The sequence below is a fragment of the Corella eumyota genome, chromosome 2, assembly GCF_963082875.1.
Source record: "Corella eumyota chromosome 2, kaCorEumy4.1, whole genome shotgun sequence".
NCBI lineage: Eukaryota > Metazoa > Chordata > Ascidiacea > Phlebobranchia > Corellidae > Corella > Corella eumyota.
In genome coordinates this window covers 9,894,140-9,909,063 of record NC_137491.1, presented here as the reverse complement: position 1 = coordinate 9,909,063, position 14,924 = coordinate 9,894,140, and the positions used below count along the sequence as shown (strand labels likewise).

General features: G+C 30.4%; 1 protein-coding gene across 1 annotated transcript; it reads left to right on the top strand.

Moving 5' to 3' along the window:
• Positions 1-7,771: 7,771 nt before the first annotated feature.
• Positions 7,772-14,477, top strand: LOC145743858 (1,4-alpha-glucan-branching enzyme-like). Its single transcript, XM_082561913.1, has 15 exons — positions 7,772-7,912; positions 8,345-8,511; positions 8,642-8,757; positions 9,087-9,212; positions 9,687-9,913; positions 10,177-10,386; positions 10,710-10,825; positions 11,048-11,175; positions 11,388-11,486; positions 11,762-11,872; positions 12,070-12,241; positions 12,879-13,063; positions 13,402-13,532; positions 13,919-14,036; positions 14,191-14,477. Exons 1-15 carry the CDS (start codon positions 7,803-7,805, stop codon positions 14,242-14,244), a joined length of 2,070 nt encoding a protein of 689 aa, XP_082418039.1. The 5' UTR covers positions 7,772-7,802; the 3' UTR covers positions 14,245-14,477.
• Positions 14,478-14,924: the final 447 nt, after the last annotated feature.

Below are 14,924 nucleotides of genomic sequence, written 5' to 3'. Positions count from 1 at the left end.
TCGCCAATATAGTTAGCTTAAGAAATTTTAAATTTAGAATTTTTTTTAAGTATATATCTTTATCCTCGAATGGAAAGGTAGAACCTAAACATAGAGTTACAACTGTTACCCCGACCCAGTCTCGAGTTGACTGTGGCAGTTTGGGATATTATAAATTATAATTGCCCGATAATTATGCTGCTGATTAAGTGCTACCTCAGCGGTAGTTTATACCATTTATAGCGCCTTACTCAAGGGCGCTACAGCATAACAGACGTGGTGATTAAACCCACGACCTCATGTGGTATAGTAAGTGTTCTTACCACTACACCACGCTGCCGGTAAAATTCTTCGTAGCCAATAATTTCAATAGCATTGCAAAATTTATGATTACTTGGACAATCTTGACTTGAACATCTTTGGTTTTCAGTTGAAGACCCAGTACAATCATTATTGTTTCCTGATCCACATGTTCGAGTTCGAATCCGGTTGCCGGCACCACAAGTTGCACTACATTGACCCCAACTGTTCCAACTGTTCCATACTTAACATAAAACAAAAAAATAGATCATTGGTATATTGTATTACCGGTACATTAACGCACAACTGTTCAGTATTATTATTTCCTACCGAAATCTTAGTTGATTGTACTTTATTTAATTATATGTTGGCTGTTTTGGAAATATTTTTCACCTGTGCGGGGACATTCTTCTATATTACATTTCCAGTTTTGAAAAAAAAGGTCTCCACAATCTTCATTTCTACCGGTTGGACAACTTCTACTTCTTTGTTGTGTTCCGCCCCCGCATGGCTTTGAACAGGAAGTCCACTGCGTCCAATCAAACCATTGATAACCTAATGAAAAAGAAAAAGTTTAATAATAATTTAGTTTTTTTTTTATTATGCAGCTTAATATAACGATAATTGTGTAAAAACAAACGAATCAAAAGAACCATTTTTTAAAGAATAAAATTATAGTAAACTAAATTTACAAATTGTTTTTTAATTCTTCCAAATTTTTCATTAAAATTTCATGATTATGTTAACTTACTAAATGGACACACGTTGCTGTTGCACACCCAAGTTTGCCTCGCTTCTTCTTCCGTTCCGCATTCCCTGTTTTGCCCTCTATTACATCTCCGAGACCTGGTCCGGGTTCCATCTCCGCACGACTTTGTACAACGACTCCATTGGTTCCAAGTTAACCAATTAGGACCGCCTAAATTGAGTAAACAAAAAAGTTTATACCCAAAAATAGACTGCTTCATGAATAAGTTCAATCTTAGTAAGATGTGATGGAATATTCTAAATACGGTCGTTACGTTTTTACTGCATTAATTAGACCATACCTACTCGATAGACCGTCCCAACGGCATTTTGGTTGTCATAGTATAATGGCAATTAGTAAACCACAAACAAAATTTTATTTATAATCTTAGCCTATATATTGGACACACAAATATATCTACCAAGCTACATTATATATGAATTGATCAGTTTGTAACAAAATTTAAAATGATCTTTTTTTACCTTGCGAGCACTGTTGTAAGTTACAGGGGTCCGACTGGCTGTTTGTGGTTCCACAATCTCTGTTATTTCCTGTACTACAACCCCTCGTTCTTGTTCTTGAGCCACCTCCACACTGATGACTACATTGACCCCATGCAGTCCATTGGTTCCATGTCGGGCCTATTGTTACGTAACAATCACATGACTATGACGATTAATTAGGATCTACAAACTTTTTATGTTTTAGGCTTATCTTAATACGAAAGGTATAGCTTTTGGAATTTTATGATGGGTTAAAAATTTGCTAGTTTTTTTAAATTGTTTAATAACGTTGATATTTTTGTCTAAACTACAGACAAATTTTTACTTTTTATATCAATGCTTAAATTACCATTACAAGATCGAATAAAACAATCTCTAGAATCGACATTAAAACTTCCACAATCTGAAAGTCTTCCACCGTTGCATAATCGGTCACGAGTCTGCCTCCCTTGTCCACATGTTTGGTCACAACTCCCCCACGAACTCCAATCTGCCCAAGTTGCTGCTTGACCTAAAATTAAAATTGGTTCACAATTTTAAAGGAATTAAAACTAGTTATGTTTTGTAACAACTCTATAATTGTTTTTGTCCAAAGCGGGAATTAATATTAAATTTCCTGAAAGCCTTCAAGATTAACGGGCAGCGTGGTGTAGTGGTAAGAACACTTGCTACTTCACTATGAGGTCTTGGGTTTAATCCCCACTGCTCTTATACTGTAACGCCTCCTAAGTAAGGACTATATAAACGGCATTAACTCCTACTGAGCAAGCAAATTTCGCTACGACAAATGCTTAAATTACCATTACAAGATCGAATAAAACAATCTCTGGAATCGACATTAAAACTTCCGCAATCAGAAAGTCTTCCGCTGGTGCATAATCGGTCACGAGTCTGCCTCCCTTGTCCACATGATTGGTCACAACTCCCCCACGAACTCCAATCTGCCCAAGTTGCTGCTTGAGCTAAAATTACAAAAACTTAAGTAAGAAACTCTAATTTAGTTTAGTAAAAAAGATTGCAGACATATGCTTAAAGTTTAAGTCGCATTTTTGTAGTTTTGGTGGTTTTAGAATGTAGTTAATATTTAACTTTTATACCCTCATTGCTAAATTACCAAAATTTAAGTCCTACATGATTTAGTTTGGTAAATAAGTTATTATATATTAAGTTTTAATTGTTTTTTGTACTTTTTGTGCTTTTAAAATGCATTTTTCATACCCTGGGTGCATGATTGAATGTTGCAATTTTCTGTTAAAGTAGCTTGTGAGCCACAATCCCCATTCCTTCCAGAACTACAAGTCCTCGACCTGGTTCTAATTCCTGAACCACAAGGTCTCGTACATTGTGTCCATGTTTCCCAACTGGTCCAGCCGGGTACTTGATCTTTAAATATAGATAGTTTAATAAGGAAGGTAATTTAAAAAGCAACGCCAACTTGCAAAAATTTTAAAAAGTTAATAAATATTAATTATAGCTTTGCCTATAGGGTTTCGCTTAGTTTGTTGGTGCTAAATTATTGTTTTCACAAACGATTTTCTAACACTGTCAGGCAGGTTTGACATAGCTTCAAATGCTAAAATAAAATAATATCAAAAATCGGCAAATTTTAACCATTGGTAAATAAATTCAGAAATAGGCGCACAAATTAAAATGTTTGCGTTTATTTTCTATTATCCAAATTTGTATGCAAGGTTCAAGTGTGCAACGTTTTTCATTAACAACTTGAATCTAAAGTCAAATAAACTTACCAGAACATTCCACCACGTCGCATTGTTTTCCATCAGTATGGAAAAGGCCACAATCATTAGTTTGGCCAGTTGAACATTTTCTACTTCTTAAACGGAGGGCATAGCCACAGGTTTTATCACATCTTGACCAAGAATTCCAAGACAACCATAACCCAGTTGTAGCTATTATGGATTTAAATTTGTTAAGATAGGATTGAAATGCTTATGTTTTGACAGGTTTATATATAAATGCTCTAAAAACTTTACGCCTGCGGCCAAGGTCATTTAACTAATGCGTTAAGGTGCGTGAAATTTTTTAAAGGTCAAGTCATTCGACCGGTGTGTCATTACTTTTAAAGCAATCGATTACTAAACTTTTTTTTAATAAACAACAGAATACGGCAAATTTTAGACAAATTTTAAATCCTTGTGATTTAACTAAAATATTTTTTAAAAGGTAAAGGTATTTTTTTCATTAAATAATAAACTCTAATTTAAATAGTAACTTACGACCACATTCCATGAACTCGCACTCTTCATGATCTAAGTTAAAAGTTCCACAATTAGATGTTTGGTCACTGTCGCAAGTTCGCTCGCGGGTTTTGTAACCAACTTCTCCGCAAGTCTTTGAGCATTTTGTCCACGATCCCCATGAATTCCAAGAAGCTAAATTACGTGAAACGATTTAAAAATAACCAAACGCTTGATTATATAAACCTAGTTTAAACTATATGAATGGTATAGGCTATAAAATGCTGCGGTATGATAAACTTTTAAAAAAAATAAAAATACTTAATTTTTTAATTGTTAAACTTATAGTTTTACTTACGTGGGCATTGTACCACTGGACATGGTTTACTTTGATTATCAAGAATTCCGCAATCAGCAGCTCGGCCAGTACTACAACTTCTACGCCGGGTTGAGAAAGTATTTTCCCCGCAAGGTCTACTGCATTCTCCCCAGCTTTCCCATGAATTCCAAGTAGCTATAGGTTACATAAAATCAAAAAAATTTAGTTTTAAGTAATACATATAACTTCTTGGGCTTTGTATCATAATTGACTTGAAAAAAACAGCATGGTTGAGTAACTTAAAGTGAGTGTAAATAGTAAAATAAATTTAAAAATAAATATTTTGGCTGTATTATGGTAACTTATACAAGTTTTAAACCGTAGTCATGAAATCCTAAAATTTGTGCTGTAATACTTACGTGCACATTGCACAAATGGACACTGTTTATTATCAACGTTTGTTGTTCCACAATCAGAAGATCGACCCGTATTACAAGCTCTGCGCCGGGTTGTAAAGCTAGCTTCCCCACAAACACTGCTACATTGTCCCCAACTACCCCAAGAATTCCAGTTAGCTAAAATGCAAAACAAAATGGTAAGCGATTATAGAGTGTCAATGTAGCATAACGTTTTAAGAATGACACTGTGACTTACGACAGTTACGTCCGACACAGCTTCTAATATCACTAGTTCGTCTGCTACAGGAACTTTGAGGGTAACCAGATTCTCTGAATAAACATCTTCTTGTTCTTGTTTCGGTTCCATCGCCACATATGTTTGAACATGATGACCACAAACTCCAATCACTATATCTTAAAACTCGAGCTGTTAACATACAACTTTTTTAAAGAAATTTAATTACTATATTATGAATATAAGTTAAATTTTTGGTTTGTTTAACACTTTGTAAAGGCTGCAATGGTTTGTGGTTTAAATACCACTCATTGCAACATACCTTAGCAGATAAAATAACAAATTTTATAGACTGTCAATAACGAATTATTTCTCTGCTCGTTATAAAAAATTGAAAAAATAAAACATTAAGCATGTTAATATACTTCTGCATGGCTCAAGATTGCATGTTTTGACTTGTCTGTCAGACTCAACTCCACAATCCAAGACTCTCCCAGTGCTACATCTTCTTCGTCTTTCAGTACTTCCAGATCCACAACTTGTTGTACATCTACTCCATTGTCCCCACGGTAACCATCGACCTGGACAAAATAGCAAAAAATTTTAATTTGACAAAAATTTTCAAGTTTTTTTTTAAATAATGGCATTATGTTAAACATTTCTTGTACGTTATTTAAAAAAAAGCTAACAATTTAAAGTAAACATTGTCGTTTAAACATCGATTTAAAAATATTTTAATCAATGTATATAAATTAACCAGAGGGTTAATAGAAGGTTGTAAAAATATTTTTATAATTTATTTATTATTTATTAAAATAATGCTAATGTACATTGAAATATAATCTTTAAGTTAGAATAATTGGTTAGTTAGTACGAGCGTTAAATGTAAATATAAGTAAAACTTAACCTGTATTTGAGCACCAGTTACAAGTGCGCCTGCATATTCCTTCAATTGAACTTTTAAAAGTCTCACACAAATTTAATCGAAAATAACTATCGCATAACGAGGCATCCACATCTTGACATACCGCCCCACCTATATAACACATTTAAATATAATATTTATTGATTTAAAAGTTACTTCAGTAGCATTCTTAGTTCATGTTGATTCATAATCTGTGTAAGAAATGTGTTATAACACATTTAAACTTAGAGTTTAAACAGACATTATGTTTGATTTATACATTAATACACTTCTGCTTAAACTATATACGGCCTTACTGTTTATACCTACCCGATCTTGAGTTACAGAAATTGCAAGACTCTGCGCACGTGATTAGCATAGTGAGTCTGTTTGACACGCACGATCCTCCCCGCACCAGTACATCGCATTCGTTCTTTGATAGCCTGTCCTGACATAAACCTAAATAAAACCCATAATTAAAATTAACTTAATAAAATATAATGTGATTTGATGTGAAACAATAAACGTTTTTTGGAATTTAATTTATATTTTTGTTTCCAACTTTATAGAATTCGATTATTATTCTATTCTTAATTTTTCATGTTTTTAACTATTTTTTTGCTTTAATTAACATTCTTTAAATATGTTAATTAAATATAATTGTTTATTGTAAAATACTGTTTAAAAAAAAAATAAAACCTTATATTTAAAACATCAACTTACTTTGGCTGAATGCTGATTTCAGATTTACTGCAAAAAACAGTAATAACAAAAAACAAAACCCACTTATTTTTGCCATTCTTTCTTAGTTATAAATTTATGACTCAATCAAAAAAAACATTTATTTTCACAATTGCCTCAAGGTAAAGTCGTGCACCTACACAATATTTTAAAAATTAATTTAAAAGCAAATGCGCACTTTATTTAATATTTTGGATTTTAATTTGCGAAAATCTAACTTAAATGCGTCATGTAATGATATGTAAAGAAAGGTTTACTGAATAACGCTATATTAACTAATTGACGTAATCCATTATCTCTAAATTTGATAAGTTTACATGATTTCGTACATAACATTTCACAGATCGATCAAAAAGTTATTTTCATCATAAAAGTAAATTATTCTGCTAATTTCTAGTTTAAATTTAGTCTACTACAAAACTTGACACGAAAATATGTTAATTATTGCATATTTCGTGACATTTTTGTTAAATTACGGTTAATTAACAAATTATTTTTAATGTTTTATCACTTGAAAACACTATGTTTTCGACCCCTGGTCTTGTAAACGTGACAAGCTTTGTTAATTAATTTACCCTTTTAACTTATTTATTGAAACCTACTTTTACCAAAATTGCGGTTTTCATAAAAAAAAATTTCCCAAAAATGTAGTTTTACCCGATGTTTTTTATATTTTTTAGGTTATAGAATTTTGGTTAATATGTTAAATGACCACATTTTTTTAAATAATTTGTGAACACATTGAATAAAATATAACAGTATTTTTTTAAAACATCTTATTTACATAAAAAATATAATTATTCTTAAATTTTTAAGTAAAAACTATTTTGTAGTAGAAAAAGGTCAAGCTTGTTTAATAAATTAAAAGCAATGTTGTTGAATATACAATAGATACACTGGGTATCTTAAAAGCTCCTTGGGTCTCATATAATTGACCCAGGCCCGATACAGATGCCCCAGGACAATGATCGTATATACGATCATTGCCCAGGACCTATAAACATATTTATTTTATGCTAGTCAGGACACTTTAATTAAATCTAATTTTTTTATTCCTTTGAAAGTAATATAACAACATACAGATTATAGAACTAAAATACATTTTAATTTGTTTTAATAAATTTAATCGGCTAAGCGTGATGATAAAATTTGAATTAAACGGGGAAATCCCCTAAGGGATGCGTGGTTTTAAAAACTGCAACCTTGCAAATTTTATTTTAAATAAAACGTTTAGACTGTGGGAGATTTTTGTAAAGTTCCGAATGTATTCTTTAAGTGTATAACTGTTAATATTATAAACCATAAAGCTGAATGTAGCTAGAAAGCAGTTAAATTGCGCTCTAAAGACAGACAGCAACAAATTAAGAATTTTAACAAATTAGTCTAATAGCTGAATAGTGTTAAATTTTCGACTTTTAAAAATTTCCACATTTGTGTAGCTTTTAGTCTTTAGATTGTGGATTAATAAAAATAAAGAATGGACTGTGGTGACAGCATGGATTTTGAAAATGTTGTTATTCCAAACTTAAATAAGTTTTATGAGGTAGATCCTCATGTTAGAAGCTTTGAAAGCGATCTAAAAAGAAGGTTAATTTTCCTAAAAAATTCGGATCTCTATTACTTTCGCACGGCCGAATTTAACAAGGCGTTATAACCTAAGTATGGCAATTGTTCAACCAGACATTAAAAATTACTTAAAATATGTTTTAATGAGTATAACTAAGTCCACTTTACGAGTCAGATGTGTTAATGTGTAAACTGAATAGGTGAGGGTTAGGGTAAGGGTTTAATTTATGCAACCTCTTTGTTTAATTACATGTGCCGCATTTTGGTTACACGCCCTGTTTATGTAGGGCGTGCGTAACTAATAGAGATCCAAAAATTCTTATTTTTATAGTGGTTATAAAATGCTTAAAAACCGTAAACTTATTTAATATATTCTGTGTAATTACAGCTAAATATAAATTATGGTTTTTAATTTTAAATCCTTTTATGTTTTTAACAATTTATTTTTTATAGATATGCATTGTTTGAGAAAACTAAAGAGCGGATCGAAAAAGCCGAAGGGTTAAACAAGTTTACCCAAGGGTTTAGGGAGTTTGGGATTCGAGCCACTCCAGAAGGAGGAATATTCTGTAGAGAATGGGCCCCAGGAGCAAAAGCAATTTATCTTTGCGGGGCTTTTAGTAAGTAAAATAATCAATCGACTATTTTTAACTATATTTTTGTTAAAATTTTGGCTTTATTTTGTTTAATATTTACACGAGAACATTTTGAATTTTTATCTTTGTATTTATTTGCATTTTTTTGTTTAAGACAACTGGGACAAGCGCCAGTATGCATTTGAGAAAAAGGATTTTAGTAAATGGGAACTTAACATACCAGTTCGACCTGATGGAAGATGTCCAATTGAGCAAGAAAGTGAAATAATGGTAAAAATGAAACGTGTATATATATAGCCTATCTATTTCTTAAATTTTAAAATAAAAAAAAAAAAACAAGTTAACCAAGCCCAAGTTTTTCTTTTTGGTCGAAAGATCACTCAACCTATGCTGTTTTAAACTAACCTATGCCAATGCCATTTGATGTTAAGGCATTTTATGATCTGTATAGTTGTAAGTGGTGCGCAGGAAACATTAGTTGCGAGTTGTGACCATATAACAACAATTAAAGGGCCAAACGTAGGGCAGGTTATTGACTATTTAACTTAATAAAATTAATTTATTATTTGTTGAACTCAAAGTTTGTATATCCTTTACAGCTGGTTATACAATCCCAAAATGATGAATACCTGGAAAGAATTTCACCATGGGCAACTTATGTTATACAGAGAGATGGACATGGAACTTATAAATGGATATTCTGGAACCCAGAACATAAGTTCAGGGTAAAACTCAATTAAAATTTTTCTTAGTTTAAATTGTTATATATATACATTATCAACTTTTGTAAATTAGTTTTTTATTGCTTCTTTATAAAAGTTAAGGATAATGATAAAACTGGGAATAGGATTCATTAAATACAATTATTTAGATTTGAGCTTTTTGTATCAGTTTGGGTGAACACAAATCAGTTTGCATAAAACTCCTGCAAAGCCAATACTTATTCAGCAGACCATTATAATCTATAATATCCCAAACTGCCAAAGACAACTTTAGATTGGGTTGGGGTAGCAAATGCTGGTCTATGTTAAGGCCGAGAAGTCGATCTTCCCACATTGAGATAAACAAATGTGACAAAAAAAATTAGTTTTATTTAATAAACAACTTTTTAAAATAATGTCAGATTTTAAATTTGGAATATTAAATACTTACCATTTAACGCTTTTTAATTTTAAGTTATTTAAAACTGTATGTTTTAGTTTAAAAATCAAAGACCAAAGAAGCCAACCAGTGTTCGTATTTACGAAGCTCATGTTGGTATTTCATCACATGAAGGAAAAGTTGCATCTTATTCCCATTTTACTCAAAACGTCTTGCCCAAAATCAAGGAACTTGGGTACAACTGCGTTCAACTCATGGCAATTATGGAGCATGCATATTATGCAAGTTTTGGGTACCAAGTAACAAGCTTTTTTGCCGCTTCCAGGTGAATATGGACAGTTCCACGTGCTAATATAGCTAAAAACATAACTTTATAATTAACTACAGAAAAATTTGATTATTATATTAAAAATAAAAATGGGTTTTTAATAGAAGTAACAGTAAAAACACAGTTCTCTATGCAAAACTCTATCTTAACGATTGCACTTTTTAGGCATTTTTTAATAAAAAAAATAATTTATTATTATTAAAACCAAATGTGATGTTTTCGGTATTTTAACCACCATAAAATGATTTTTGATGTTGTAGTCGATATGGAACCCCAGATGAACTAAAACAACTTATTGACGTTGCACATGGAATGGGGTTGTATGTTTTATTGGATGTAGTTCACAGTCATGCTTGCAAGAATGTTTTGGATGGATTGAATATGTTTGATGGAACAGATTCTTGTTATTTTCATTCAGGGGGAAGGGGTACACATAGCATGTGGGACAGTAGACTCTTCAATTACTCTAGGTGAGAAAATGTTTTGATTTTAAAATAGAAAAAAAATCTTTTAATAATTTTTCTTATTAGTATTGGCTAATGGTGAACTTTATTTTTTTAAAAGATAACTTAGCTTTGTTTGGCATTGATTTATTTGTAAATAGTTAAACTATAATTTTGGATCATTTGAAGCCACGTTTACTAATTATTTTTAATTTAGGTATAAAACTATGCTTTAAATTAGGTAATTTATGGATAAAAATAATTACAATTTTTTGCTATGTAAACTTTTAGCTGGATAATGTATATACTTCAAATGTCTTATATTTCTTTAATGTTTATGTTAAATATAGTTGGGAAGTGTTAAGGTTTTTGCTGTCCAACTTGAGATGGTACATGGATGAATATATGTTTGATGGATTCAGATTTGATGGGGTCACTTCAATGCTGTACCATGACCATGCAATAAGTAAATACAGAAAATATATAAAACATGTTTTTTCCATACAGTATATTTACACTTACACTTTTTTTATAAAATTTGTTAACTTTGGCAATGGTGTAATTAATTTTTAACTTTTTTAATTTTTTTTACTTATGATTAAATTACTGTTGACTGCCTTACGACTATATGAGTGTATGCTACATGCTTGTGACATTTAAAACAATGAGTTTACCTTTTTTATGATAGCCCGGGGCTTTTCTGGTGATTACAACGAATATTTTGGTTTACAAATGGATTTGGAATCGATCGTTTATCTTATGCTATCTAACGATATTCTTAAAAATCTGTACCCTAATATTATCACCATTGCCGAGGTAAATAACAGTTAATTTTTTATGTAAATATTATACTTATTTATTTAGAATAAATAGGTTTTAAAAGTTGTGCTTTATTAGTTGGTCATTAAAAATTAACTTTGTGCAATAGTTTAAAGAAGTATTCAAGCTTTTTTAATAATATGATTTTTTTTTTTAAATATGAAATTAAAACCAATTTAAAATTTTTGAAACAATTTATTTTTATTAAGGATGTCTCTGGTATGCCAGGTATGTGTAGACCAGTTGATGAAGGAGGTGTGGGGTTTGATTACAGGTTAGCTATGGCTATTCCTGATAAGTGGATTAAGGTAATTTTCTAACTGGTTACGTTAAAATTTTTTATTAAAAAAGGCTATTCTTGCATTCTGGTATTGAAGTTAGCTTGGTTGGTTCTCTGTAGGCATGGCAGGTGCATAATTTTTGCTATTTTACTTAAAACTTTTAAGTTTTGGCAGCATCAGAAATTAAACCTAGGACCTAAGGCACTAAAAAAGAGGACAAAAAAACTTAAAAACAACTATTACTTTTTTTAAATTTTTTTGAAGGCAACTTTAAAAATGTTAATAATTCTTCATTTTTACAGATTTTAAAAGAGCAATCAGATGAAGATTGGAACTTGGGGAATATAGTTCACACTTTAATTAACAGAAGGCATGGGGAGAAATGTATTGCATACGCTGAGAGCCATGACCAAGTAAAAATTTATTACAAAAAATCAAAATAGTAAAAATTTTAAGCTAAAACATTTTTAACTAAAAATTTAACAAAATAGATAAATACATCTGCTTCTGGTATAAAGTATTATTATAGTTTACAAATGGTACCATATAATTAGCCTTACAAGTTTACCTTTTTTTACAATTTCATTTTTTTGTGAAACAATTTTTTTAGGCATTGGTTGGTGACAAGACTTTGGCATTCTGGTTGATGGATAAAGAAATGTACACAAATATGTCGACCATGACTCATCGAAGTGATGTCATCGATCGAGGATTAGCTCTTCATAAAATGATTCGGTTTATCACTCATGGTTTAGGGGGTGAAGGATATCTCAACTTTATTGGTAAATAAATTATTTGTTTATTAAGTTTAACTTTGAAAATACAATAGATACAAATTTAAATAAATTTTATTTATCATAGCAATATTGGTAAATAAAAATAAATAACATTAGGTATATTTAAATTTATTTATGTTTAGTTTCATAAAAAACCTTTAAAATTAGTTAAATTATATTTTTTGCTTATGTGGCTAAAATGAATGATTAATGTGTCATTATATTGTAAAGTTTTAAAAAAAAACTTGAACACATATTATGTATATGTATATTAGAAGTTGACAATGTTTTTACATATGTATTACATTAAGGGAAGTTGTTAAAACTTTCTTGTGTCAATAGAGTTTACCATATGCTCTTAAAGGATACATTGTTAGTCAGTTTTAACAGATTGAAATGGAGTTAGTTTTAGTTAACGAATAATTTAAACCTTTTTTTTTATCCATTTTTTCCATATATATTTTTTTTATTAGGTAGGGGTGTGATATTGTGATGTGTATAAGCTATCCATAAACGCCGGGCTCAAGAGTCATAGTGGCAATGGTGCGGCTCGAACCTGAAACCGTTTGGCTCGTAATCCGCTGCCATGACCGCTTAACCACACTACCGGATAATAATTTTAACACTTTTTAATTTTTTTAAGGTAATGAATTTGGTCACCCCGAGTGGTTGGATTTCCCAAGAGCTGGCAACAACTCAAGTTACCATTATGCTAGACGACAATTTCATCTTATTGATGATGAAAACTTAAGATATAAGTTCTTGTTTCGATTTGATGTGGCCATGCAGCATGCAGAAGAGAAATATGGTTGGCTCAATTCACCTCAGGTATTTATATGCTGTAGAAGAGTGTATATTAAAATGTTAACTTTTGGTAAATTTTGTGTATTATTGGGGTTGCTAAAACATGTCATGGTAATACCTGATATTTCTTTTGCTGGTATGCCAAGTTGTTTTTCCCGGCAGTTCCCACTTAAGTTTGAAAAATAATTGCCTGGTAATAAACAGTTAATATTAAATGACCAACAATATACAGTACTTGCAAATTTGTCCTTAGACTATGCCAAAGTAAGAAGATAGGGTTGCTTTTTTAAAAATTAAAATTTAGGAAAAAAATGCATCTAAAATGTGTTTAAATTAATTGTTTACTAACAATGTTTTTATAGGCCTATGTAAGCAGAAAACATGAAAGTGACAAAGTAGTTGTGTTTGAGCGAGCTAATGTTTTATTTTTGTTTAACTTTCACCCAACTAAAAGTTACACTGGATACAAAGTGGGGGTGGATAAACCAGGAAGGTAAAAAAAATACTTCCTTTTTTTTAATTAAGCAATTTATATAATAACATTTTTTTGTCATTTTTGTTTTAAATTAAATTTTTAATTTTTTGTATATTTTTTCGTTGATATGGGTAGGGTGACCTGTTTGTGTATACATAGGGCCAATTTAAATACTCTGACTTAATTTAAATACTCCGGCCCGGAGTACCATATGACATTTTAGAATAATATTAGTTAAAATTGCCAGGTATTTAACCTGCCGATTAGTTTTTGGCTTGGCATGGGTTCATTTCATTTAAAGAGCCTTACTCAAGGGGCAACAGCATAAAAGGGCGAGAAATTCAACCCAGGATAATATATTTTATTTTTTGACTTTCCAGATATTTAATATTTTAATTTTTTAGATACAAGATTATATTGGACACAGATGAGAAAGAGTTTGGTGGTCATGGTAGAAATGAAAAATCAACGAGATTTTTCACAGAGAATAATCATTGGGATAATAGAAATAATTCTATGATGGTTTGTATTTTAAACTTTATAATTTTTTTATTTTTAAATTAATTTTTTCCTTACTAAGGCTTTGTAGTTGGCCTTTGCTAAAATATTTTTTTGTTATGAAAATTTTTGTAATTGCCACCAATAATTTTTTTTATTTTAAATATTTTACTTTTAGGTTTATCTACCATGCAGAAGTGCCTTAGCCATGGCAATTGACAATGGAAAATAAATAATCACTAAAGTTCATAATGCCCACTGTATTAGCTATCATTTAAAAATTATATAGTACTAAAAAAAATTATAACACAAATTATTATTGTTTTTTTCTAGTTAGATTTTTGTTTTTATTATTTCTATTTATTTTTAATACTAGATTAATATGACCTAATTTATTTTAGAAATAAAATTTCTTTAAACAACATTATAAAATAGTTTAATTGTTAATATTAATAAATATTGCTTGCGCTTGTAATAAAGGGAATATTATTAGCTTTATTTATGTCTATATCCTGAGTTCTATCCGATTTTTTTACCAAGATTTTTGAAAGTTATTCGATCAAAAACAAAACGTAGGCCTGTGTTTGTACTAGTTCAAAACGTAGGCCGGTGTTTGTATTAGTTTATTTTATGTAGGTCTAATTAGTCATAAAATAAACAATTTTTATTTCTAAAGTATGTTAAGATAACTTGTTAATTAAAAAAAATAACAGTTTAGTATTGTGATGAAAGGACTTAAAGACATTAGTTATCGATACATGAGAGCCTGGTTTATAATCCCACCCATTTTATGTGGTAGAAAGTAAAACAATATGTTTATACTTAGTTCAATAAACAACTAGCAAGCTTATCATAAGGCATTACACCAGTTTAGCTTTTCTTCATCGAGGATAAATAAATATTTATAAAAAA

What these genes read in the sequence shown, in the direction of transcription:
- LOC145743858 (XM_082561913.1), top strand. Translation starts at nt 7,803, where the DNA reads ATGGACTGTGGTGACAGCATGGATTTTGAAAATGTTGTTATTCCAAAC. An exon ending in AGCAAGAAAGTGAAATAATG is followed by an intron (nt 8,758 to 9,086) that starts GTAAAAATGAAA and finishes TATCCTTTACAG; the next exon opens with CTGGTTATACAATCCCAAAA. An exon ending in GGGGTGGATAAACCAGGAAG is followed by an intron (nt 13,533 to 13,918) that starts GTAAAAAAAATA and finishes TTAATTTTTTAG; the next exon opens with ATACAAGATTATATTGGACA.